The sequence below is a fragment of the Triturus cristatus genome, chromosome 10, assembly GCF_964204655.1.
Source record: "Triturus cristatus chromosome 10, aTriCri1.1, whole genome shotgun sequence".
NCBI lineage: Eukaryota > Metazoa > Chordata > Amphibia > Caudata > Salamandridae > Triturus > Triturus cristatus.
In genome coordinates this window covers 357,972,594-357,998,381 of record NC_140593.1, presented here as the reverse complement: position 1 = coordinate 357,998,381, position 25,788 = coordinate 357,972,594, and the positions used below count along the sequence as shown (strand labels likewise).

General features: G+C 43.2%; 1 protein-coding gene across 2 annotated transcripts in view; it reads left to right on the top strand.

Annotated features, from left to right (window-relative positions):
* MYRIP (myosin VIIA and Rab interacting protein) overlaps positions 1-25,788 on the top strand; it is a 1,544,915-nt gene that overhangs the window by 1,249,192 nt on the left and 269,935 nt on the right. For both annotated transcript variants that reach the window (XM_085631574.1, XM_085631575.1), the window contains exon 10: positions 4,475-5,124. In XM_085631574.1, the coding sequence (XP_085487700.1) occupies positions 4,475-5,124 (650 nt within the window). The remainder of the gene's footprint in view (positions 1-4,474; positions 5,125-25,788) is intronic.

Here is a 25,788-nt window from a genome sequence, read left to right as displayed (position 1 = left end):
CAGTAAGATGAGGGCAGAACTTTTGCCTCAGTCAAGGAGGGTGCGGATGTCGTCTGTAGCAGCGAGGAGAGTGGTCTCTGTGCTGTGGTTGATTCTGAAGCTGAAATGGGAGAGGGCCAGGATGTGGTTTGTTTCGATGTTATTTGGACCATCGTCAACAGTTTTGAATTAATAATCAGTGCCATGTGCCAGTGACACCATTCCTGTGCTCCCAGAAGCATCATAAACTAGGAATTGAGAATATTGGAAAACTGCATTACTTATAGATAAGAGTGTTTAAACATATGAGAGAAGTACTATGGGCATACACACAAATGATCTGAGTTGATAGAAGGCTTAACCTTTGATATTTTCATTTATTTTCCTCCTATGTGTAATAAATGTTTCAATTCTTCCCTGTCCATTTGGCCTCTTTCTATATAAGGACCATCGCCAACTGCTAAGTTGCCCATGGTAATGTAACAGATTAACCTTAACTCTCCTTTGAGTCTTACTATGTTTGTAATTGCTGTCTGATTGTTGAACTCTTAAGGAATATTTGAAAAGAGTATGAAAATGAAATGCCAAATTTTTCACACAATTGTGCACTTATGCTTGATATCCAACAATCAATGCATCCTCGCCATTACATATTTCAAATGACACTACACCATTAACAAGGACTCGAACAGCTGTAAAATATTGAACAATTTTCTCCAGAAATTCTAACATCCTATCTTTTCTACCTAAAATAAAATCCACATAGTAGATATATGAACTAATTCATTTGTAAACACAAGGTGAAATATACAAAGTCAAAGTATCCTACAAAACAATGTCAGCACCAACATCAACTTCCAAACCCTGAAAAGACATCTCTGCTCCGCCAACCTCCTGCTTGCCCACATTACCTGCATTCAAAGACCCACAGGTCACGCCTTTTCTTACCTTGCTCATTAGCCTGGAACAGCCTCCTACCCCAAATTAGATCTTCCACCTAGCTCCTAGAATTTCTCAAGAAACTGAATACCTGGCTTTTCCATTAGCCACAGTCAGGGTAGCTCCCCACATCTTAGGTGCAAGGATACACTCCAGGTATATAAGCACTATACAAATCTTCATAACCTAACAATGTGCTTACTCAAATGCCAGGAACATCGACCCAAAGAAGCCCTTCGAAAGGGCCATTATCTGTCAATATTTATATTCATCATGCTGTTTCAATTTGTTGGGTCCCCCAAGAACTACCTTCCCTCAAAGTGTGCTTTAAACTAACATTTGTTATCGGAGGTCACTCAATTTCATGAAGATTCTTACCAGTAACGTGGCTCCAAAAACAGTACTCATCATCTTTGCTTAGAAGGACTCTTCTTATGCTAATTCCAAAAGTATAGTATTGATCTGTTTTATGTGCGTCACACAGAAGGAATCACAGTAATCCTGTTCACCTTTTCATTCTTATTTTCAGTTAGACTCACTAGTCAACATAACATACTCTCTAAACTCAAATGAGACCTCTCTCGTAATTAATCTTTCAACGTCCACTGAAAATTATTTTTGACACCCTCCATACAATCTCAAAGGTCGGCCTTTCTTGTATTTGTGGAATTCTGCTGCTCCCCCAATGGTTACTTCCCACTATACAAATTATATTAGTTATCTATGCTATTGAGTCCTCACTGGAATCATTGCCACCAAAGCACACTCACCCCTCCCCCCCCCTGTTTACTGCAGGTGCTTAACTATTGTATTTTTATTTTTTATGGAGTTTTATATAGGGCGAACTTGACCCGATGGTATCGGGTATCAGAGCGCTTTACATAGCACCAGCTGCATTACATGAGGACACATTCATTAGGTCTCGCCTAGTAACGTAGCGCATGCGCTGCTCGCCTTGGCGAGATCTATTGTTGTCGGTTTCTTGGCCGAAGGGGGACAGGACATGTGCACGCGGGCAGAGGACAGGAGTTGTGCAGGCGTACGCACATCTCCTGTCCGCGCTCGCGGCGTATGAGCAGAATGCGCGCATGGCATGCTTTCACTCTCACAGCAACAGCTTGTAAAGGAGTTGTGCATGCGTACGCACATCTCCTGCCCCGCGCTTTCACTCTCACGGCGACAGCTTATTGAGATTGTTGCTGTCCCCTACCCCAGGCCTCTCTTCTCCTTATCAGCAGAAATGATCCATGCCACACCGCTTGCAGTTTAACGTTAAAGTAAGCCCTTTAGCCTCTTCTGAATTATTTCGACATATTTGTAATTTTATCTTTTCCAGAATCTTTTTATTCTATATCTTTAATCATAACGAGTTAAAGGCTTTTTGTGCTTCTCTTTGCGATAGTTATGCTGATTTACAAGGACTATGCGGCTCCAACGATAATAAAACCCAAGCAGCTTTTGTCTTTGTATTGCGCAAACCAATATTTCTGCAGCAGTGTGGTGGGTCTCGCCCAACGTTACCTTTTGCTGTCTAGCATGTAACTTGTAATTGTTAGCGAAGTTTCTAATTACAGTTTTGGTGAATATTTACATTAATGTGTCTATTGTTGTGACTGGCTGTGCGAGTGGAAGCGTTCTTTTTTTTTTTTGTTTACGTGCAGTTCTTGTTGACAAAAAGAATGTCTCTAGGCTTACATGTCTGTTCCAGTTTGATGAGTACGTTGAAGATAATTTATTTAGAACAGAACTACTTTCATATCGGACATTTCTCCTGACCTGTGCGTTGCTGTGATGGCTCAGTTACAACATTGCTATAGTCTTACTTTGGTTTTTTGTGAATGTACACAAGGGTCTATTAGGTGTTCGGCTTAAAATTCACGTTCATGATGAGTTTTGCTTTTTTTTTGTCTTTTTAAGGCACCGGCATTTATTAAATGTGGTGTTTTTTTATATTGGTGTTTTTTTTTATGTTCGACGAATACAAACTGGGTTTTTACACTGAAATGCGTATTTTCTCAACTCGTATGTACGCAGTTTTATTTTTGTATTATTTGTTGTCCTCTTAAAATACAATTGCTTTACCTCCCGGCGGTTTTGAAAATACGTTATTTATAGAAATATCAGGGATTACTTGTGCAACACCTGGTACAGTTTTAAAACTTTTTTTTACATTTAATATAGGCAGCACCTATCCCTCTATAGCCGCATAGTGGGGGCAAATTTAGGCACTATGAGTGAGCTCCATTGATGACCTTCGCTGGATAGAGCGCCACGGTTGGATCTGTCAGGCTATAGCTCAGTGCGATATTAGAGGCAGGGATTGGGTGAGATTCATCAATGGTCTACCTTGGGGCTCATGGCATTGTTTGGCTGGTGGGAGCTGTCCTGGCTGGAGGCCTTACCCACCTCCTTTGTTTTCCCCATAATCAGTTTTGTTTCTAATTCTACCTCCGACAGATCAACAGCTATGACAATTTTGCACACAAGCCGCAGTGCCGAGCCTCACTGTTTGCAAGAGTTGGGGGTCACATTCAGCAGTTGAGTTTTGTGTGGAGGTTTTTGAAGATATTAAATTCACGGATAGTGTAAATTGATGTGTTTTAGAGAAGGGCTTTTGAAGCTGGAGGATACAAATCCCAAATGTGTAACTGTAATTCAAGATGGCATACTGGGTTATTTATTGTCTTCCCCTTCTGTGAAATGTCAGGTTTTTTTCTGCATTAACTCCTTGTTCTTAGAGGAGGTCCTCTCTTGTTTCTATAGGCATTTAACTATCCCTGGAGTAATCAGATTGTGCTCTACGACCAACACGGGCCATTCATTCTCCATTTATCCCGGTCTGGTGGCTCTGTGGACTAATGCTTCCACTGCAGGAGCCTGTGCTTGACCTCATGGTCACAGGTTCATATCCATCTGAGGTCGATAAAATGAGTACCATTTAGTTGAGTAACAATAAACATCTGTTATTCAGCACCAAGAAGCCTACTGGTGAACATGCGCTTTACAAAACCACATCATGTTATTTTACAAAACCTGACTTGTGCCAGACTAACCTCATGTCTGCCTGGACACAGTAAACAAGCATTTGCAATGCAATAGGTCTCGCATTTACGCGAGTTGGAGCGATTGACATTGCAAATGACAATGCCTTTTATTTTTGTTTTCGTTTTTAAAGCGAATAAATGGCATTGTGATTTTCAATGCCAATAGCTTAAACTTATGTAAATGCGAGACCTATTGCATTGCAAATGCTTGTTTTTGTTAGGCAGGGGGAGATTAAGTGATTTGCCCAGAATCACAGGATGTTTGCGTCTTTGCTGAGACTCGAACCCGGTTCCCCAGATTTGACATTGACCGCCTTAGCCGTTAGGCAACTCCTCTCCCCGACTATTAATGCTATATGGTGTATCTGCCTATATTTTCAATGTGCATGTGTATTTTATTTGTTGTTTCATGACAATGTTGTGTAAACATGTGGATGGTCTCGGTCATCAAGATTTCACTATTGCAATAATGTAAATTTAATACAATATTTTTGCTTCTCCTTTTTAAATAGGCCCATCTCCCGTTTTACAAAGCTCTGATGGGAATTGGGTGGCGCTGCAGAATGCTCCTCAACCTCGCCCTCGAATGCTTGCCAAACCTAAGACTCAAGTGTTCAAATCACTGGAGAAAGAGTCTAGAGTGACATCTGCCTATGATGAGATGGGCTCGGACAGTGAAGAGGAAGTTGATTGGGATATGGCTTTGAACGAGTTGCAACGCAGACCAAGGCACTTGTCGGAGGACTCTTGTTACACCGACTCTCAGTACAATACCGAATGGGCATACGGCAACGATCCTTACCGGCCTGTAACATCCCCATCATCGGGGTTATACACCAACACAGAGACTGTTTATTCTGACTCTGAAACTTCATCTGTAAACTCTGCCAAGGATATAGGAGGATCAGCTAAGTTTCTTTGGCCAAAAAGAAAAACACCAATACATCAAATAGAAAGAGGACATGTATTTGGAAAAATGGACATAAACTTTAATCCACAGGCTACCAGTCTAGAATACTCTGATAGCAGCGGTACAGAAGATGTCCATTATGACACAGAAAAGCGGTCAAGAAGGTGGAGAAGGGGCACAACAGGCTCTGAGGCAAGTTGCGAAGAAGGCAGTCCCGTGAAGTCCATCAAGCAGAATTTAAGCATTACTCAGGTATTTTTTAATCATACTATGCATGGCTAAAATAGAACAAAATGTAGAAACTGCTAGGAATGTTTGAACAATTGTATAATTCACTCTCAAGGCCTCTTACCTCATGGTACCACTACTTTGGAACTACTACCCCAATTACAACTATAGCAACAAGGAAGTTTTTCAAATTTGAATGACCATTACTTTGAACCAGACTAATTTATAGGTATTTAAATGATTTAACTGAACTAAACTTAGGCCTAATTGTTGCAGATACCTAAATCAAATTAAATGTAATTTCCTTTATTTAATTAACCTAAACTAAATGCCATCTCAGAAGCGCTATAAGGCTAGTAGGACATTGCACCCAGTGAGGGTAGAATGTTTTAAATTAAAAAAGGAGAAACAGAAAGACAAGCATTGAAATGTTGGAGTAGAAGGCTTCTTTGGAGTTCAATGATGAAAACAACGCAAAGATTGAAAATGCATATGGTGGTCATAATACAAGATGAGTTAAGCATTTTAAGACACGGAGTTCTTTTAGCACTTAACTCGATTTGCATATGCCTGCATTCCTGTGGAAATATTGGTGTCACTGCTCTAGCTATGGGTTCATTCTGTGTCCACGGACAGTCCTCCATCTTTTTTTTACAATCTTTGAGAAACTCCAAATGGAATTTTAATGCTTCACTGCCTTTCTAAAATTAAGTGGAATGTAATTGAATAGCCACAGGATAAGGTGTGGCATTGTGATAGTGAGTGATAATAGAAAGCAGTCTACAGGGTAAGGGATAAAGGTTTTCATGGATAAGGAATTGCCCTGTGTAAAAACAGGGGCAGTTAAACAGGTGTGGAAAAGAATTGGAGAGAGACTACTGGGCTTGAAAATTCCTGTACCAGCAACTTTTATTTAATCCACTCACTACTTTATTACTTAATGTGAATGTATATGTGCCAACATTCCTGATTTAGGCAAGAGACTCAAGATTTTTTTTACCAAAATTGTATATTAGATTTTCCCTCTAACAGTGGCATAGCTAGCCGTTGTGTCGCCTGTGGCGGTCTCTCTGTTTGCCGCCCGGTGACCGCATGTAAGAGCAGGGAGGGTGCTGGTGATTCCCGTGACATCCGCACCACATGCCCATAGGTAAGAGCAGGGGAGGCGCAGTCCCAAAAACTTGTGTTGATGGGGGCGGACCACCACCCCCTTGTTAGGCTATGCCCTCTACTGCTTCTTCCACTCAATGCAACTTGATAAGAATATGCAGTTCTATCGATGTGTGCCTCCAATCTCAATGTGAGATGTTCCCAAATGTTATGTACAACAATTGTAGACAAATATTTATTAATGTGTATACATGTAAAATTGTGTTCAGCTGCTTGTTCTTGGTTAGTAAAATTTGGTAGTAGTGCTGTTTTCTTTTAGTTTTGGTTAAATATGAACTTCCTACTTATGTTAGTCTACTGGAGGTAAAAGGTACTTTACAGTGGAGTTAGGATGCTGGTAAAAGATGGACTTTTTTTAGGCCCTTCCTTGATAGTACTCCATGGGGCAGATTTACAAAAATATAGCTCAGCGAAGCAACCAAATTTGCTGCGATGCATTGAGCAAGGAGGAGAGAGCAGCACAGAGTCATATTTGCGAACATGTCTGAGTCTAGCACAGGTTTTGTACTGGAAGGGTCCAAAAATACTTTACTTAGACTACCTTTAAAACTTTTCCTACTTTGTATGTGTGCTGTACATTTGAAAAGAAAGGCGAAATATATGCATTTTTCCTCAATAGCCCCTATGTCAAAAGGGCATCCTTTTTTATTCAAATCCCTGTCTTTTTTTTTTTTTTTAATAGATGGGGTTTTGCATCATAAACCATAGATAGTTGCACGGGAATGCCCACGCATCACCCATGGAACACCCCTTGACGCAAAGTAGTGCGAAGCAGTGCTGCTTTTTGTTGCTTTCATTGCTTTCAGGTGACTTACCAGCGCAAAACACATTTTGCACTGGAAAGTAAATTTGAAATTGGCATTCTGCGCCGATTTGTGTCATGTTTGTGACACAAACTCTGCGCAAAATGTTAGTAAATATACCCGTCTGTCTGAAGTACAATGGAATCATGCACTCGAGAAATGTGACAATATTTTCAATATCTGAACACATTATGGCCCCCTTCAAGTTTATACCTTTGAAATTTGGAGTTAGGGTTGTGGCGTCCACAATTTCTGCAGAACTGAACTTCAAAATTTCAAGCATGTAAATAATGCTTTTTAATTGTCTATCCTCTCTTACTTTCTTCTTTTGCATTTTAATACGCCCTTGCTTCTTATTTTAAATATTGTCTCCAAAAGAAGCGAACTATTTCAATGTTCATAACCGATTGTTTCAGTGCTTTGTTTTTGCGACGCCACCAACCATTCTAAAAAAGTGTCTGAAACTCCTTCGTTGTGCAAGAAGAGCCAACGCTCAGCAGGCATTGATGAAAGATGCTATTCATAGGTCTCCGGCGGGGATTGATTCAAGGTGGACATTTTTGTGCATCTGCTTAATGCGTGCTTTGACTGCAGAAGCTGAAATCCTCTCGCTGTGCATGGTTTGTCAAGGTTGCCCTCTAGCGGTGCACAACAAAACTGTTTCTTTGAGAATACACCGTTGCTGTAAATACATGAAATGGTCCAATATATGTTAGAGATAGCACTTTTATTTAAACATGAATTTTATTTAAGCATAGATGGTCCAATATATGTTAGGGATAGCACTTTTATTTAAACGTGGATTTTATTCAAGCATAGATTTTTTTAGCATCGTGTCCCTTTCATTGCATTTTATGGTGGATGTAATGAATTTTACTGTGAGCAGAACACATGCATTCGCTTATTTAGTTGTATTGTAAAGATATAATCAAGAGATCTCCAGGTCGGTGGTGATTGCTTGTGTAAGGTACTAACCCATGACGCTGTATAAAACCTTAAATTAATTTAAAAAACATACTTCAAGTATCCTAAAAATAATAAACTTTGCTCCAGTTTTCTGACCTGACTTGAAAATTAGACGCTACTGTTTGCTTAACACCTTTCACAATATAGCATGCAAAGCAGAGATTCCTCACTCGGAAAAGAGGCCCACTCTGCATTGGATTTCAGAATACAGACTCACAAAAATCTGTTTTCTGACAAAACGGTATAACCTTTTCTCAATAAACTTGCCAGTGTCCAATGATGATCAGCCACGTTTATTGTGGTGGAAATGCATGCTGCCGTCAGAAGCAAAAATATCTGGGAGAGTGCATAGTTTTTTTCCCCTCGTGTAACTAGGGATTTTACGAAAGTTATGCGAAGGGTCTGCCTGCCTGAAAACAGGAACTTCAACAGTACTTTTTCATCTCGAGGTCCCACGTTCGCCATCACCACCAGGGAGATGGGGAGAGGGAGCAAGCAACCTGATTACCCTTATGTGGTGTATGTATTTTCAGTTGCAATCAGATATGCAATGTTAACAAGTTGGGTGGAAGCAAAGTGGACCTTAAGTTAGGCTTGAAGAGGTCATATGATCTAGGCAGTCTTTCAGTATGTTTCTTTATTATGTTTGGTGAACTGTCAGTCTGTACAAAAAAGAGACAGAGGTCTGTATCGCTTAAGAAGCAAGCTTGCGTGGCGCATGCACGTTTTTGCATCGCCTATTAGTTCGCCATTCATGAGTAGTGTTCTTGTAGAATATTTGCTGGTCTCTTTTGCGTTGCGGGTCTTGAAATGTCTAACATGTGTCATTGGCATTTTATAATACAGAAAGAAGAAAGAGAATGGGATCCATTTCTGATTGGGCAATTAGCAAGTGTCTGTACGTAGTAGCATTGTGCATCAGTCTGCATCGGGGAAAAGAAATGAGTCAGGCTGCCCAAGGTGAACAGTAAAGAGGGACAAGATATTTTAATGTACTTATGGAGGTAGAAATGAGACCAGGGTCAAAAGACTATTATAAGATTTTTAGGAAAGAAGGAGCAATCTAATATTTTATGTGAGATTTTCTGCCCTGCTGTCGAGCCCTTGCCTGTATTGAATTAAACCCTTTTGGATCCTGTAATGTGCATGGGACAAACCCTTTTGGGCAGGACAGTCTGCAGACCGATTTCCAGGCGTCCCATGCCTGCTCTGGGTGAACTCCACCTTTTGTCCTCTCACCCATCACCAGAAAGTCTGGTCATCCAAACGTCGTCCTCCAAGCAGAACCTGAATGCCTTCCATATAATACCTTTTAATGGGACGTTGAAGAAACTTGGATTGGCAATGGGCTGTTAGGTTTTGCTTCTGACAGCCTGGTAATCCACAGTGCTAATGCCACCTCATTGGTTAATATGTTCATGCTTTGTGGGAAGTAGCAAAGCTTACAGTAAACAGCCTTACAGACCATATGAAAACAAGCATTTGCAATGCAATAGCTCTCACATTTGCAAGAGTTATAGCTACTGGCATTGTAAATGACAATGTCTTATATACATGTGTTTTGGTTTGAAGTGTAGTGGATGTTTGTGGTTTGGTGTGGAAATATGTAGGTTGTATTGGAATTATTAGTTGTGATATGATTAGTAAATTTGTGGTGTGTTTTGGAGGTATGTGGTGTGTTGTGGGATTGTATTGTGTATCTGAAATATGGGGTTTTGTGTGGAATTATGTGGTGTGTTTTGTAAATGAGTGGAGTTGAATTGTGTTGCATTGAACAACATTATGCTTATTGTAATTATGTGTTATGGTGCGGAGTGCATTTATGTGAATTGCTGGTATGTGGCATTGAGTGTATTTATGTTGTGGATATGTATGTTGTATTGAGTAGAGTGTAATTATGTGTAGTGTTATTATATTGAGCTGTGTGGTATTATGTGGAGTTTAATTATGTTGTGAAGTGCAGATCTGTGTGGCATTGAATTGTGTTGTGTGGAATTATGTAGCATGGTTTGTAGTGGTACTATGTGGCATGGTGTGGAGAATTATGTTATGGTGTGGAATTATGTGGCATGTTGCAAAGTAGATTTTCGTTTTGTAGAGTGTAATTATGTTTTTTGGAATTGAGTGGATATACTTGCAGTGTAAATATGCTGTGTGAAATGTAGGTTGGAGTGTAATTATGTCTAGTGAAATTAAATTGAGTTTAATTGTGTTGTGTGGAGTGTAATCATATGGTTTAGAGTGGAGTCGAATTATGTGTAGTTTATGTCATTGAAGTGGAATTATGTGGTGCGGAAGTGTGTGTAGTTGAATTGTGTGGCATGTTATTATAGGACGTTAAAATGTGTAGTGTGTAGTCATTTATGCGGAATGGATTTTAGGTAACCCTGGGCGTAGTTCGCGAAGTAGCACTTCGCGAAGCTACGCAAAGTGCAGTTCGCACTACGCGAGCTACGCGTAGCACTTCGCGAACTGCGTAGTACCTTGTTCGCACTGTGCCAGATGTCGTTTTCAATGATTGCACAGTGCCGGTTGCTTGTCCGCACTGTGCAATCATTGAAAATGGTATCTTGCACAGTGCGAGCTGTAGTTTTCTGCTGCACGAGTAGTTTTACTCGAGCGGCAGCTTTCTCAACGCGAACTGGTAGTTTCTCATCGCGAGCGGTCGCGAGCATATGCGACCACTCGCAATGAGAAACCTGACCTCCTCGCGTTGGGAATCTCGCCGGGAGGTTTATTTTCCATGCTCGCGATCGTCAACTTGATGTTGCTGATCGCGAACAAGGAAAAAGTCTCGCCGGGATGTAATTTTGCTTGCTCGCGGTCGCCAACTTGACGTTGAGGACCGCGAGCAAGCAAAAAATGACTGCAGCACTACGCAACACTATGCTACGCGTGTTCGCACTGTGCTACGTGCAATTCGCGTAGTGCGAAGTAGCGCGAACTTCGCAAACTACGCGAGCGTAGCGTAGTGCTTTGCCCAGGCTTAATTTTAGGGTAAGGATGTCTGTGTACGTGTGATTGTTTATCAATGTTTGCAGGGATGTTGTGTGTGTGTGGGAGGTACCTCAATGAATGTAACATTAGTCAACATTCACTGCTCGAACAAAGCACTTGTTGCCAGGTGATGAGTCTGAATTAAGACTGACTCAGTCTTGCATCTTTCCTAAGGTCGTAAACTGAGTACCATAAATTGGGTAACTCGCAAATTATTTACAGCACTTAGAAACAGCAGAACAGTGACATGACATGCTCAAAAGTAATTACTCAATTACTCAACTTGTATGATGCACACATTAGTATTAAGTCACAGGGCTTCCTGCTAATATGTGCGTCATACAAGTTGAGTCTTGTCACTTCCAGCCTCATCAAAAATGAAAGCGACTTTAAAGTATGTCGTGCCACACTAGCACATTCTACTCCAGCACAGCATGGCTCTGATGCAAGGACCAATGCAAGATATCACCAACATGGTAACTCAGTGAGCCATGCACCAAGTGGATACACACAGACTTAGGTAGCATCAGATGTTAACTTTATGTATAGATGGTGTGCTCACAGACACTAGAAAGAATTCGGTCACTGGATAGACTTTTCTTCAATCCAGGCAAATATTACATGCATCAGGAAGGAGGAAAGGGACCCTGCGCAACCTCAACACTTAGAACTTTTGTCCCTGAGGTCTCCTGCACTGGAACGTCTCCCCGAAGCACCCTCCGCAGCCTCAACACTACGGCCTTTAGTCACTGTAGTCCTACTGCAGCAATAAGATGCCATCTGACTTTAAATATACTGTAGCCATCCAGTCTCACTCGGTTCAAACAAACACCTTACTGAAAGAGCTCAGGCGAGAAACAAGTTGATCTTTCCAAATGGACATGCGATCACGTACTGCCTGTAGGAGAGTAGGATCTGCTTCTTATGGTTACCCCCACTTTTTACTGATATTTCACTGGTTTTTTACTTTATTCTGGCTGGGGCCCTGCTATTCAGCACCCCAGCCTAGCTGCTTCCTCTCTAAATTGATTCCATGTACCTTAGGTACACCACAGATTGGATTCTGGGGTGCCCTTATAAGTCCCTAGTCTATGGTATACTATGTACCCAGGGCTTAGGTACCCCAGAGGCCTACCAGGGGCTGCAGCATGTATTATGCCACCCCTGGGAAGCCCTCCAAAATGACACCACAGGTCTGCTACTGCAGCCTGAGTAAGGTGGTGCATGCACCCCTTACTGAGATATAGGTTCACTATATCTCACCCTATCACCTCATATAAACCTATCAGTCACCCCTATGACAGGCCTTATCAATCCTGAAGGCAGGGTGCTTGATTTTATGTGAGAGGGTGCCCCCTGCATGAGCAGAGCCCCTCTGCAGCCTTCGGAATCTATTCTCCGGGGTTGTCTGTGATGCAGCCTGACCATATACTCTTAAGTGCATTATAACCTCGCAGTAAATGCTAACTTTGGGATGGCTGCACTGAAACATGTTGTGTTTGGTGTCAAACACCTTGGAATCATACCCCCACACCAGCAACTGGTTTGGGAGTATGATCCCACCCTTCTAGAGGGAGAGACACGACAGCACCTGTATACCCGGTACCAGCTAACAGAGCCCTGGCATCACAAAATGGATGCTGCCATTCACAGACACGAGTCTAGCCTCCTGCTGCTGACCAAAACTCCGGCAGGGGAGGCTTGGACAATATGTTTCCTGTAACAGGGAGGTGTTACCACCTCCCAGACAGGCCTTAGTGGAGTAGGGCTGGGTGGGTGCACTCCAGGAGTGCTTTGAAGTTCAGCACTAGGGGCACATTTGGTGTCCCTGTGCAAACTCTTTACTCCACCAGGAAGAGTTGGGAGCATCCCTAGAAGGTCAAGATCTCCTTCTTAGGAGTCTAACCATTCTGACACCTCCATAGGGACCTCTGTTTCCTCTCATAGGAGGGACTCCTCTCATGAGAGGAAAGAGAGACTGCTCAAGTATGAGGAAGCTCAGCTTAGAATCAGAAGAGACCAGATCGCCATAGAAAGGGAGTCCCTAGAGCTTCAGAGAGCTAGAAAGAAGCTGGGGCTAGAGCCCCATGGTGGCAGCAACATCCCTAGTGTTAGGGAGAGGTCTCCTGACCATAGAAACCTAAACAAGTTTGTCCTTCCCTACCAGAGTGGGAATGACATCCACAAATGGATTACTGCACTGGAACGGGCCTGTAAAGTACTCCGGGCCCCCCAGGAGCAGTGGGCAGCAATCTTGTGGCTCTCCTTTGCAGACAAAGGTAGAGATAAGCTCCTTACTGTTAGAGAAGAGGATGCTGATGATTACCACAGCTTGAAGAGTACACTGATTGAAGGGTTTGGCCTAACCACTGAACAATATAGGTTAAAGTTTAGAGATACCCAAAAGGCACAGAATCAAGACTGGGTGGACTTTGTAGATTTCGCTACTAAGGCTCTGGAGGGCTGGTTACTTGGTAGTAAGGTGTGTGATTTCAAAAGATTGTACAACTTAATTTTGAGGGAGCAGATCCTTAAGAATTGTCAAAATCGGCTGTTGCATCAGTACCTGGTGGATTCTGATTTGACCCCTCCCCAAGAATTGGGAAAGAAGGAAGACAAATGGGTCAGAACCAGGGTGAGGCAGAAGGTTCAGAACCAAGATGGTGACCCAAAGAAGCAAGATTCAAAGAATTCTGACAAGGGTGGGGAGAAGGGTAAAGACCAGAAGTCTTCTCATGGTCCCCAAAAATCTGCATATGGAGGGGGGGGGGGGATGGGAGTCCCAATCTAACAAAGGAAAAGACCAAAAGAAACCATAGTGTAAAATCTGTAAGCGGAAAACCCATTGGACTAGTGACTGTACAAAGTTCAAAGACTCAACTCCAGCCACCATTGCCCCTTTTGTACCGCTTTGTTCGCCATAAGTTGGCAGGGTATGCTCAGACGTGAGTCCCTTGCTCACTTTGCCATTGGATTCAAGCAAGCCTGGCTGAAGACGGCTGAAATGCCAGAAACCGGTCCTAGGAAGCTTGTTTCCGGTCCAGGGAAGGCATGGCTTGGCAGTTCGGGCTGGACTGTTCCCATGAGGCACAGGGTCAGACTGATTTGCATATGGCCATGTCTGAACTGGGGTGGCAGAGTGGGCTAAAGAACGGTGATGGATCAAACCCAGATATGTTGACTGGGTGTGAGTGTTTGATTGGTTCTGATGCTCCGTCCATCACCACCCCCTTTTGTACCCATTGCCCCTAAGTCAACTGTTCCCCCTAGTGCAGCTACAATTGGTGGTACTCAGAATAAGGGTGTAGTAGGGTTAACCCTGGGTTCTGAGATGGATTCTGGCCTAGTCAGAGTTCCAACTCAGGCTGTCCTGATCTGTGATGGAGGCATGGATATGTCCTCCTTTGTGAGTCCCAGTAACTTGGGCAAATACAGACAGCAGCCTTTGATAAATGGAAAAGAGGCTTTGGCATTCAGGGACATAGGAGCAAGTGTCACAATGGTGACAAAAGAGTTTGTGGCTCCTGAGCAGATTATACTTGGTGAAATGTACAGAGTGACCAATGCTAGCAATGTCAGGACAGACCATTCCTTGGCAGTTGTTAATTTCTCCTGAGGAGGGGTAACTGGCCTCAAGAATGTTGTGGTAAGTGCAGACCTCCATGTTGAAAGCTTGCTTGGCAGTGATCTAGAAACTTCAACTTGGGCAGAAGTGGAGCTCAGGACACATGCAGAAATGCTAGGAATCCCTGCACATGTATTTGCTGTGACCAGGTCACAGGCCAAGAGGTCTAACACTAAACAGGCCCTGGATCCTGGAAGAATGGACTAGGTGCCTCCCAAGAGGAGGAGCAGTAGGGTTAAGGCAGTGCCTCCCCCCGACTCAGAATACAGAAAAGCCTCCTGAGGGAGATGATCTTAGTCCTGAAGAAGGAACTGTCCCAGAGGAGCTTGAACCTGATCAGTTTGAGTTCTTGGGGACAGGGGGGGTCTTCCATTGCAGATATGAGCCAGGAGCAGTTAAGCTGCCCCTCTCTTGAACCCCTCAGAAAGCATGCTGCTGATGAGGCTGCTCAGAATGCTAGTGGCACCCATAAAGTATATTAGGATGATGGACTCCTATATTCAGAGAGTAGAAACCCCAAACCTGGTGCTTCCAGGAGCTTGGTAGTACCTTTGAAGTGAAGGGGCTTCCTATTGACACTAGCCCATGGTATTCCTCTAGCAGGTCACCTGGGCCAAAAGAAGACTTGGGACAGAATTGTCCCACACTTTCATTGGCCTCACATGTCTGAAGACACCAAGGAGTGTTGTCGCTCCTGCATCACCTGTCAAGCCAGTGGGAAGGCAGGTGGAACCACAAAAGCCCCCCTGATACCACTACCTGCGGTGGGGGTTCCCTTTGAGAGGGTGGGGATTGATATAGTTGGTCCCATGGATCCTCAGATATCCTCTGGGCACAGATTTATCCTGGTGGTGGTGGACCATTCCACTAGGTACCCAGAAGCAATTCCACTTAGGACCACCAAAGCACCTGTGGTGGCAAGGGCCCTCTTGGGAGTATTCTTAAGGGTGGGTTTTCCGAAGGAGGTAGTATCAGACAGGGATGCAAACTTCATGTCTAGTTACTTGACTGCAATGTGGAAGGAGTGTGGAGTGAATTACAAATTCACCACACCCTATCACCTACAATGCAATGGTTTAGTTGAAAGATTCAACAAAACCTAAGGTCTCCCAGAAATGCTTAGGTGCAGATGGGACATCCTTTTGCCCTGCCTTTTATTTGCCTACAGGGCGGTGTCTCAAAAGGGGGATGGTTACAGACCTTTTGAACTTTTGTTTGGCCATTCTGTTAGGGGTCCATTGTGTCTGGTGAAGGAGGGATGGGAGCTACCTCTCAAACTCCCTAAACAGGACATAGTGGACTATGTACTTGGTCTCCGCTCCAGGATGGCAAAATATATGAAAAAGGCAACTAAAAACCTTGAGGCTAGCCAGGAATAACAAACCAAAGACCTGGTATGACCAAAAGGCTGTGCTGACTGTTTACCAGCCAGGGCAGAAGGTGTGGGTGTTGGAGCCTGTGGCCCTAGCAGCCCTCCAAGATAAGTGGAGTGGCCCCCATACAATTGTTGAACAGAAGGGAGAAGTAACCTACTTGGTAGACCTTGGAACTCCCAGGAGCCCCCATAGGGTGCTCCATGTCAACAGACTGAAACCATATATCGACAGGGCTAACATGGGCTTGTTTATGGCAACTGATGAGGGACAGGAGGAAGAGAGTAACCCACTCCCTGACCTGCTCTCTCAGAACCCTGATGATGGGTCAGTAGATGGTGTAGTCTTGGCAGGCAGCCTCACTGTCCAGCAACAAACTGACTGCAGGAAAGTTCAGGCATACGTTCTCTCTGACTCCAAGTGAGACTACCTGGTGCACTCATGAAGTGGACACTGGGGACAGTCTGCCTGTTAAAAATAAGATTTACAGGCAAGCTGATCATGTCAGGGACTGTATCCGGACAGAAGTTCAAAAGATGTTGGATTTGGGAGTTATTGAACCCTCAGATAGCCCTTGGGTTAGTCCAGTAGTCCTGGTGCCTAAACCTCACACCAAAGATGGTAAGAGAGAGATGAGGTTTTGTGTGGACTACAGGGGTCCCAGCGGTTCTACAGGCTCTAGGCCTTGTGCCTAGTCAAGTCGTGGTTCTTATACCACTTTCTTAATATATGGTTTGGTTTGCCCCTAGGGCCTATCGTATATTGTGCTAATTTACTGTGATATTTGAAGTGTAACATATGTGCTTTGACCTCTAGCCTCATAGAGAGACTAGTAAGGTGTGTTTAGAAATAAATACATATTATATATATATATATATATATATATATATATATATATATATATATATATATATATATATATATATATATATATATATATCCAACAACATATCCCAGGTGGGTTGGGTGCGCAAGTGGGTCAGGCTCCTCCATTAAACTCCAACAACATTTTCCCCGTTCTGGAGCCCCAGACCCTACAGGGCGGCCTCACACAATGGGCACGGAGCAGCCCATCAAAACAACATTGTTCAAAAAAGCAACAATGAGGCCCAATACTGCACAAAGAGGTTTAATTTTCAAAGTTTCCGCAGCGCCTGCTTCCATATCTAACGTTTCGGCATATTCGCCTTGTTCACAGAAGGAAGTGGAAAAGCTCAAGTGTGCTCAGGCTTGCTTTAAAATTAAGTGAATCACGTGACCAGAATTACCATACTTCAAGTCCCACAGTGCATTGCAGATAGTCCTTTATAAATGAACTGGAAGTCCATAGATGTTATTGCCTAATTGGTGATTTCTGTTAGGCATAAGCACTGTTATCAATTTGGAAATACCTTAGGCCAGTCAGGTGAGTTGATGAAATACTTCAATGTTCGCTCTGTGTCTGTCTTTGAAAACGCAACATTTCGCAGCACGATCGTAGCAGGAGTCATCCTGCTCGAATCCCTTCCTTGCGCTGTCCCTTTCGCTTCCATTGGCATATCCCAGGTGTATATATATATATACTGCCTTGTTTGTTTGAGTCTTGAATAAACGAACAGATATTTGAAAAGAATCTTGTGGTCCGTGCTCCCTTCTGCTCAGCTGGTCGGATACGAGAGAGGAGAGTGCTTTGCCGATATATATATATATATATATATATCTGGTGTGGTTATCTTTCATTTAGCCATTCAAGAGATTATAGACTGGTAAAACAAGCTGCTTTACATTCCTTCAAGACTTAGCCTGAAGGCTGCTCTCCATAGCTACCACTAGGATAGCTTTCAATTAAGGTTGTCTTTAACCTATCATCAATAAGGGGTTGTTTGGACTGGTGCAAGGTGCCCACTATAACTAGTTGACAGCATATACCAGGCCAATGTCTCACACTGCCCTACTGCAAAAAAGTAACATTTAGTAAACAAAACAAAAAAATCACAGGCCCTGAAAAAGGAGAAGAGGGAAGTGGTCAACATAGACAATGATAGCGGTGCGGGAGAGAAGCAGACACCGACAACGGACTGAACTGAGCTTGGAGATAGGAGCAAAGCTGGAAGACAAGCAGGAAACTAAACAAGCAGACGGAGTGAAACAGAAAATTGGGTTCCCGGGCTGAAACCTAAAGCATACCACCCGTGTATACAGCTATGTGTTTCTGCATGACGCTCCCTGGCAGTGGAAATTAACAATTAAAAAGCAGATGGGGTGGTGGTGCCAATAGAAGTTTGTGACGGGCAGAAAGTAATATTTAAAAAAAAGAGTTCTCCCAAAGGTCAGAATAGCATTCATGCACAAGGAACCTGTACTTGGCCAGTGCTCCTCAGCCTTAAATAGAAGTGCGGTATCGGCCAAGCCAACGAGTTAGGAGGTAGCCAAGAAGAGCAACACTGAACTGAACCTATGGCAAGCAGGAGGTGGTAAGAAAGTGGTTTGTATTGAATACAGCATGTCTTGCAGACAGTGCATGCACGCTGATGCTCAACCTAAAAACACAGTTATAGAAGTGGGCTATGATGATTTGGATGTATCAAAACAGATCCTGAAGTGCAGCCTGGACCTATGGACATGGATCTATCTATGGGCAGAACATTCACTTCATATGAATACTTGGGTGCTCTCCATCAGATGCTCTGGAGATACCAAAGCCACACTCATGGATTTCCCATTATATGGCAAGGAGTAGGTTGGGGAGGCAGACAATTCCTCCCTGAAGTTCTTCAAAAACAGTAGACCTCCAGTCCACACTTTAGGCTGAGCTTCTGTAGTCTCCCTAGCTCATCACTTTCGCCAACAACAGAGAAAGTTTGTGGCTATTCCATGACCGTCCAATCCCATCAGAGACAACCTTCTCTGCATGTCCAGACACCATGTTACCTATACTACTCCTTTTGAGGTAGAGGTGGATCTAATGGGTGAAGCCAACAGCAGCAGCACATAGAGCCTCAACCATCCTCTGTAAACTCTACTGTCTAAAAAACTCTGACTTCCCACCCTTCACATCTTCAAAGTATGAGACCCATTCTGGCTCTTCAGCTTTGGATCTTGTTCATTTAGCACAACAGGTTCACGATCCACTCGTTGAGCCAGGTCTTACTGGCCTTGTAGGCAGGAGACAGTTTTTCATCTTCAGGATGCATATATCCATATTCCAGTTCTTCCAACCCACAGTGGAAAGAAGGAGAAATAGAAAGGAGGGAAACTGTCACAATGGGAGAAAACAAGTACCAGCAAGAGTGAGATAAATGGGCATGAGAGTATCTGGTGGAGAAATAAAGAGTACTCAGGTGGATTCCAAACTACGCAGCCTTGGTATTCGGTGCGCTGACATGTTATAACTTTGGCTGTGGACTAGTGTGCAGAGCTTCAGGCACTGGCACGCATTCTTTCACAAATTAAGCACGGTCTGTACACAGTACTACCATTTGGGCTGACAAGCGCTCCAGGTGTCTTTACAAAAGTGATGGCAGTTGTGGAAGCTTCACAGTTGAGTTTAGGCATCCATTTATTTCTATTCATGGACGATTGGCTGGCAAACGCAGAGTTGTAGGCACTGGTCAAGTAGCACTTTAAGCGGATGATAATTTTCCTCCTTAACTTTTACCTTACCTTCTGTGCCCAAAATGTTCACCTCTCTAACCTTCTTAGAGGTGGCACTAGACACAGACCACATGTAGGCTTTCCGTCCACTACAGAAGATTGTGGATATTTGAGATATGATTTCTGATTAAGGCTGATATCCCAGTTATGCAGGTCTTGCATCTGTTAGGCACCCGTGACCTTCTACATCCTGTTGGTAGCACATGCCAAAATGCAGATAAATACTCATCAGTAGTGTCTGTGGTTACAGTGGCAATGTCAACAGGAGAATCCACGGCTCAGGTGCAGATCTCCTAAACTATTTTTATGGATCTACCCTGGTCGATAGACCCCTCCATCCTTTTGGTGGTTTGCCCTTTCAAGCCTCCGTAGGAATAGGTTGACATGGACACCTCCTCATTGGGCTGTTTTGCTTATCTGTTCGACGTGGAGGTGCAGAGTCTTTCATTGGCATCAGAGAAGTACTTGCACATAAATATCCTTGAGCTGCGAGTGTTCCTTTGGAGCAACAGCAGGATTTTATCAGACAATAGTGTGAGGCCATGGACACTATTTTGGGAGATTATTTCCCTGTGGAAGTGGGCTCAGTAACATCACAATCTTCATGTTAGCTGCTCATCTAGCAGGGTCCTTTCGTGAGAGGACAAATACTTTCAGCCACCTCTCACTAGAGGACCACAAGTTGAGCTGCACCTCGAACTGATGGAGCTCATCTTGTCCAGACTGGCATTTCAGTGTGTGGATCTCTTTGGCACAGCTCAGACCAAGAAGTGTCTTCATTTTATTGGCCATATACTTCTCTCTCAATAATTCTCTAAGGGATGCCTTCGAGGTTAGGTGGTCTCAAGGATTGCTGTATGCATTTCAGTTAATCCCACCTCTACCACGTGTACTGCAGAAGGTGTGAGAGAGTCAAGCACAGCCCCATATTGGGCTACAAGGATCTTGTAGGCCAATTTGTTGCCACTCAGCATACATCCATGCATTGCCTCTCATGCAGAGTGGACCTACATTTGCAGCACGATGGTCAGGTCCTCCACCCCAATTCCCAGACACTATGTCTGCATGCATGGAGATTGAGCAGTGTCGGTTAGTTGTTTTTGCCATCCTGGTGGCCCGAAAGCCATCCACCAAATCCATCTAAACAGGTAAATGGGCTACGTTTGCTCAGTGGTGTGATTTGGAAGGTATTCATAACTATAAATCTTGCCTTTCCAATGTCTTGTACTTTAAGTATTCCTTTGCAGAGCAGGTTCAGGTGATAGTTGCCTTTAAGGGCTGTGTGCCCATCAGAATAAACCTGCTCCCTTTAGATTGACCAATATCTGAAAGGTGTGCTTTACTTCTATCCTCTCATTTTCTTTACTGTTATTCAGTGAGATTTGAATCTCATTTTGACTTCCTTCATGGCGTCCCCATTTAAGCTGATGCACAGTTGCTCAGTTCAAATTCTTACCCTGAGGACAGTCTTGTTGATGGCAATGACTTCAGTGCGTAAGGCTGAGAACCTCTGCCCTATTATTTAGTCCACCTTTCACCGTATTCTATGCAGAAAAGATGGTTCTTTGCACCTGCCTTGCCTTCTTATCCAAGGTGGTATCTGCATTTCACATGGCCCAGTCCATCATTCTTCCATCGTTCTTCTCTTCTCCACATCCAACTAAAGAGGGGGAGCGACTGCATAGACTAAACCACTGGCATGCAGTGGCATACTACATTGACTGCGTGCCTCAGGATAGAGTGAATGATCAGCATGTGTGGGTTTTGCCGAATGTAAGAAAGGCATAGTGTTGATGAAACACACTTGGCACTGGGTTTTCCTCTGTTTCAAGAACTGCTATGTTTTGACCAGGAAAGACCCTCCAGAGGGCATTCGTTCCCTCTGCACATGAGCCATGGCTGCTTCCATGATTGCCTCCAGAGATGCCCAGTTACAGAGATGGCCCAGTTTACTGAGCGCCTATATGTCTATTTTTGCATACATTTTCCAAGCACTATTGCCTCGTTTCTCAAGCACGCAGTGAAGGGTACGTTCCCAAGCTCTGTTTCATAACATCCATGGTTTACTGGCACTTATCTGCCTTCAAGCTTTTGAGAGTCCAGTGAGTGCAAATGCAATGGCCTAGGATCTTTTCTGGGCGTGCGTGCTGTAATCAGCCTTTGGAGGTGGCTGAGGTCAATTATGACATAACTCACCCATCAGTGGGAAGGAGGTCTCTGTCTGCAAATAGCAGATTAAGTCACCACGCTTCCCATCTTTTCAGATCCTGTTTAGTAATTTGGTATATTTTGTCTTCAAGCTCTCTCTTAGAACACTTTCAGAAGCATTTCAAAGCCGATAGATTTAGTTTTAATAAGGCCACACATACCCACAGCATTAATGTATGCATGTATGTTCATTCTTTAGCACATCAAAAGCAGACCAGGTGGCTTTCCTAATGCTTATTTATTCGCCCACGGCTGATCTCCTTCAACTCATTCTGAATTACTTACAGCAGTCTAATGATTTGGCACCAAACGTGAGATCTGGCTCACTCCCTTTAAAATGAAGGTGGTTGAAAAAAATGTTACTCAATTACATATCACTGATTGGCCAGATGACCTCCTCCCTCACCCTTGGGCGTCAAAATGGCAGGAGTAGCCGAAGTTACATTCCATACCCATTGAGACCCAGTGACGTACCAGGTAGAAAGCTTCATATTTAATAGCTTCATATGTGAAACTGGTTATATCTGTATTCGCGATATCAGCATGTTATTGTACACTACCACTGGGTGGCGCATTTGAGACATAAATTGCATTCTGAATTTAATACAAAGTCAGTAACAAGAAATCAAACTTGCTTGCACTTATAGGTTGCAAAAACGCAGCAAGAAAACAGCTACTGTGCTAAAGCACTATCAAAACTAAATTAAATCTAAGCTTACAAAATACTGGAAGGGTCGCCATCATTTGATATTTGACAATACATATTTCTTACAAATCTAATTTGTGTATGTTTACTCCTTTATGAATTCCTGAATCTAAACGAGAGAACTGTGACTGCAGTTGTAAAGCCATTATACAACCTAAAAATATTCTATGGTGAAAAATGATAACACTTGTATTCCAAGTGTTGCTTAAAGTGTCATCACTATTAATATAGTTAATCCATTTGTTTCGAGATATGCTAAACTAAAATCATTGATTTACGTGCATTGATCGACTCAGAATGGAGACCCCCAGCCACTTTGTGGGAGAATATGTGACAGAACATAACATTTTGCAGGTCAGTTTTCAGACAGTGTTTATCTTGAGTTGCTCCACCTGTAGCCGGATAGTTCTCTTTATTTATATCTGAGACAGACTTTGCGGTAGAAGACAAGGATCTCAATTCTCAAAACACAAATTACAATATAAATACTTTGCGCCTAGGCATGATAGTGATGTATAACTATTTGGGCAATTCGCAAACCTGTGAGTTTTATATGTGTAATGTATTTATGTCAGCAGTTGAAGTGCATTACAAAAAAGTATGGGAACTGTGATTTTGCACGCAATGTAGGAGGGTTGAATGAGTGTGGGGACAAAACGTAGCAAAGCAAATATTCGAACAATTCGGATGTGTCACCTCTTTTATCTGGAATATACATCCATATGATCATTTGGTTCCTGATCGCTCCATTTTCTTCTAGAAATGCCCAAAAAATAAACCTAGCACCTATAGGTCAGAGGTTTGATGTTGCATTCACATTAGACTCAAAAGGAACTCTGCAGTCTAGTTGAGAAGAGGGACCTTACCAGGACACCAAATCCCGGCAATTGCAAGATCATTTTGAGGACGTTGGATCCACTCTTTCAGTCTGTTGTGCCCACCCTTGGCAGAAGAGCTGCTAGACTGCCCAACGAGGAGAGGGATGACTAGTCCTATGTGCACATGCAAAGATTGGCACATTGCTGATGCCTCACTATGACAAACGTGTTCACTGCACATTACTGTCCCAGTGTGGCCCTTGTCACGGTAGATATCCATTCTCTAGTCCAGATAATTGTCATCTCTGCACCCTTCACCACCCCATTTTCGTTTTTAGGTCTCGGCAAGATGGCGCTTGCGCTGTCTCTTCAAGACATGCTGTATCTACTTTGTGGACTTCAGCCCCCGCCCACAGGCTTCCCATTTGCTGGCTCCATTGTCGCTCCCTATTCTTTCTCCCCATTGGTCCATAGCATGCATTTGTCATGCCTTTTCATGTGTTTATCCCTTCATGAGAGCAGGGACAAATTACACTAGCCCTCCACTGCTCTCATTTTGTGAACTTTTTTTTCTTTCTTTAAGAGCCGCCCTCAGGAGCATTGCTGTTTTCACTCGCTCTGAGCGCCAAGCACCATTTCTGTAAACAGACCTGTAAATCATGTTCTTATCTTGTTTCTTGTTACTATGCTGTCAGCACGCGGTTTAGGTTGGTATTTTGCAGACACTTCCAGCTTTCACAGAGTTGATATTTGGTAAAGATTACCCGCTGTAGTTGTGGTGATTTCCAGTAAACAGCCCATAGGAGGAAGAAAGATCCCTGCCCAATCTGCAGAACTCTTTGCTCAAACTAGAGGGAAATCAGGGCAGTCCGTGTTCAGAGATCAGGTGAAATACCAACGGTAAGATTATTCCGGCTGCAGGAGGAGGTAGAAGGCAGAGTCTGGGCGTGTCTGTGCACGTACCATCAACGCAGCCAACCCCGCAGTGCATGAAGTGCGTGCACACAGCTCGCTTCGGAAACCAGTCTGCAGCTTCTTGACTACTGATCCACTACGTGTTGAGAGCGAACATGGCAGTACAGCCAGCTTGTTTAACAATGGTTAAAAATAAAATGAGCGCAAGTGTTTTAGTTAAAAATTAATAAACTTTTGCCAAAATAAAAGAACAATGACATTTTTTATTTAGAACGTGTTTATGATGGGCCTCGCGACACGATTACGTATTGTATCTCATTTTGTATCATATCGGAAGGTCATAGCATAGTTATGTTCCTCATTGTATATACTTTTTTGAAAGGTATGGTCTTTTGACCGTGTCAGCCTTGTATTTTCAGTCCTGTAATTGGTGCAGCATGAATTTTTTGATAACTCAAGAAAAATAACTTTATTATTTTCTTAGCAAGTGTCTGCGAAAAACAAATGTATAACTGCGCCCCGTCCCAACTCTCAGACCCAGGATGCATTTGTATCCAACTTCCCTCTTGGTATTTTCAGCCCACTCCTCATCATGTTTATTTGTGATGTTTCTGTTTATGCAAAATAAGTACATTTTTTGTGCAGTCATGTGACTTCACATATGCTCCCGGCAGAGTCATAAGCCCCGTGCCATGTAAATTTGTGTCCTTTTCTACATGTTTAAATCCACAGTGGATGTACATCTTAGGGGAACTAACAAAAAGCGGTGCAGTGGTTTCGGCATCATAATTGAGCCACAGGAGGGAGGTTGGGACTGAGTGAGAAGGACCAGCTCTGGGCTTCTGGATGTGCTTGCACCAGGTGTGACACATGTGAACTGGGCCAGCATGGCACCTGACCTGGCATCAGAGTTCATCCTACAAGGACCTTGTTGCAGCCTTGGGGGAGAGGCAAGCTGCTGCTGCACTCCTCTGCTCCAGAATATAAAGAAAACTTGTGAGAACTTAATCAACGTGGCCTCTTGTTGCTTAATGGCATTAAACTCAACTTTAACAAAATCTGTAGAGCTAGGTGGAACTTGCACTATCCAGACAGGCTGCCGGGTCACTTTACCAACAGAAATGAATGCTACACCAGTAGACCAAGGTAAAGAGGGATAAAGTAGCAACGCATGCACAGATTGTGCAACATAAACATCTCTTTTTAATGCACTCGTGAAATGGTAATACAATTAACACGAGGGAGAGGTTACAAAAATGGAAAATGGAGCATGTAAATTATCTTATCAATATTATTTGGTAGGAGGCCTTTTTATTTGGCTAGGATAAATGGAAATCCTTGGAGCACGATATCAGAACCCATGACTTTCCACATAAGATTTAACTTGCTTCAGAAAATGTGACCATACACATTTCCATTGATCCAAATGAAACATGCTTCTCAACATGCGGAATCATTCAAGCTCCACTTCAGG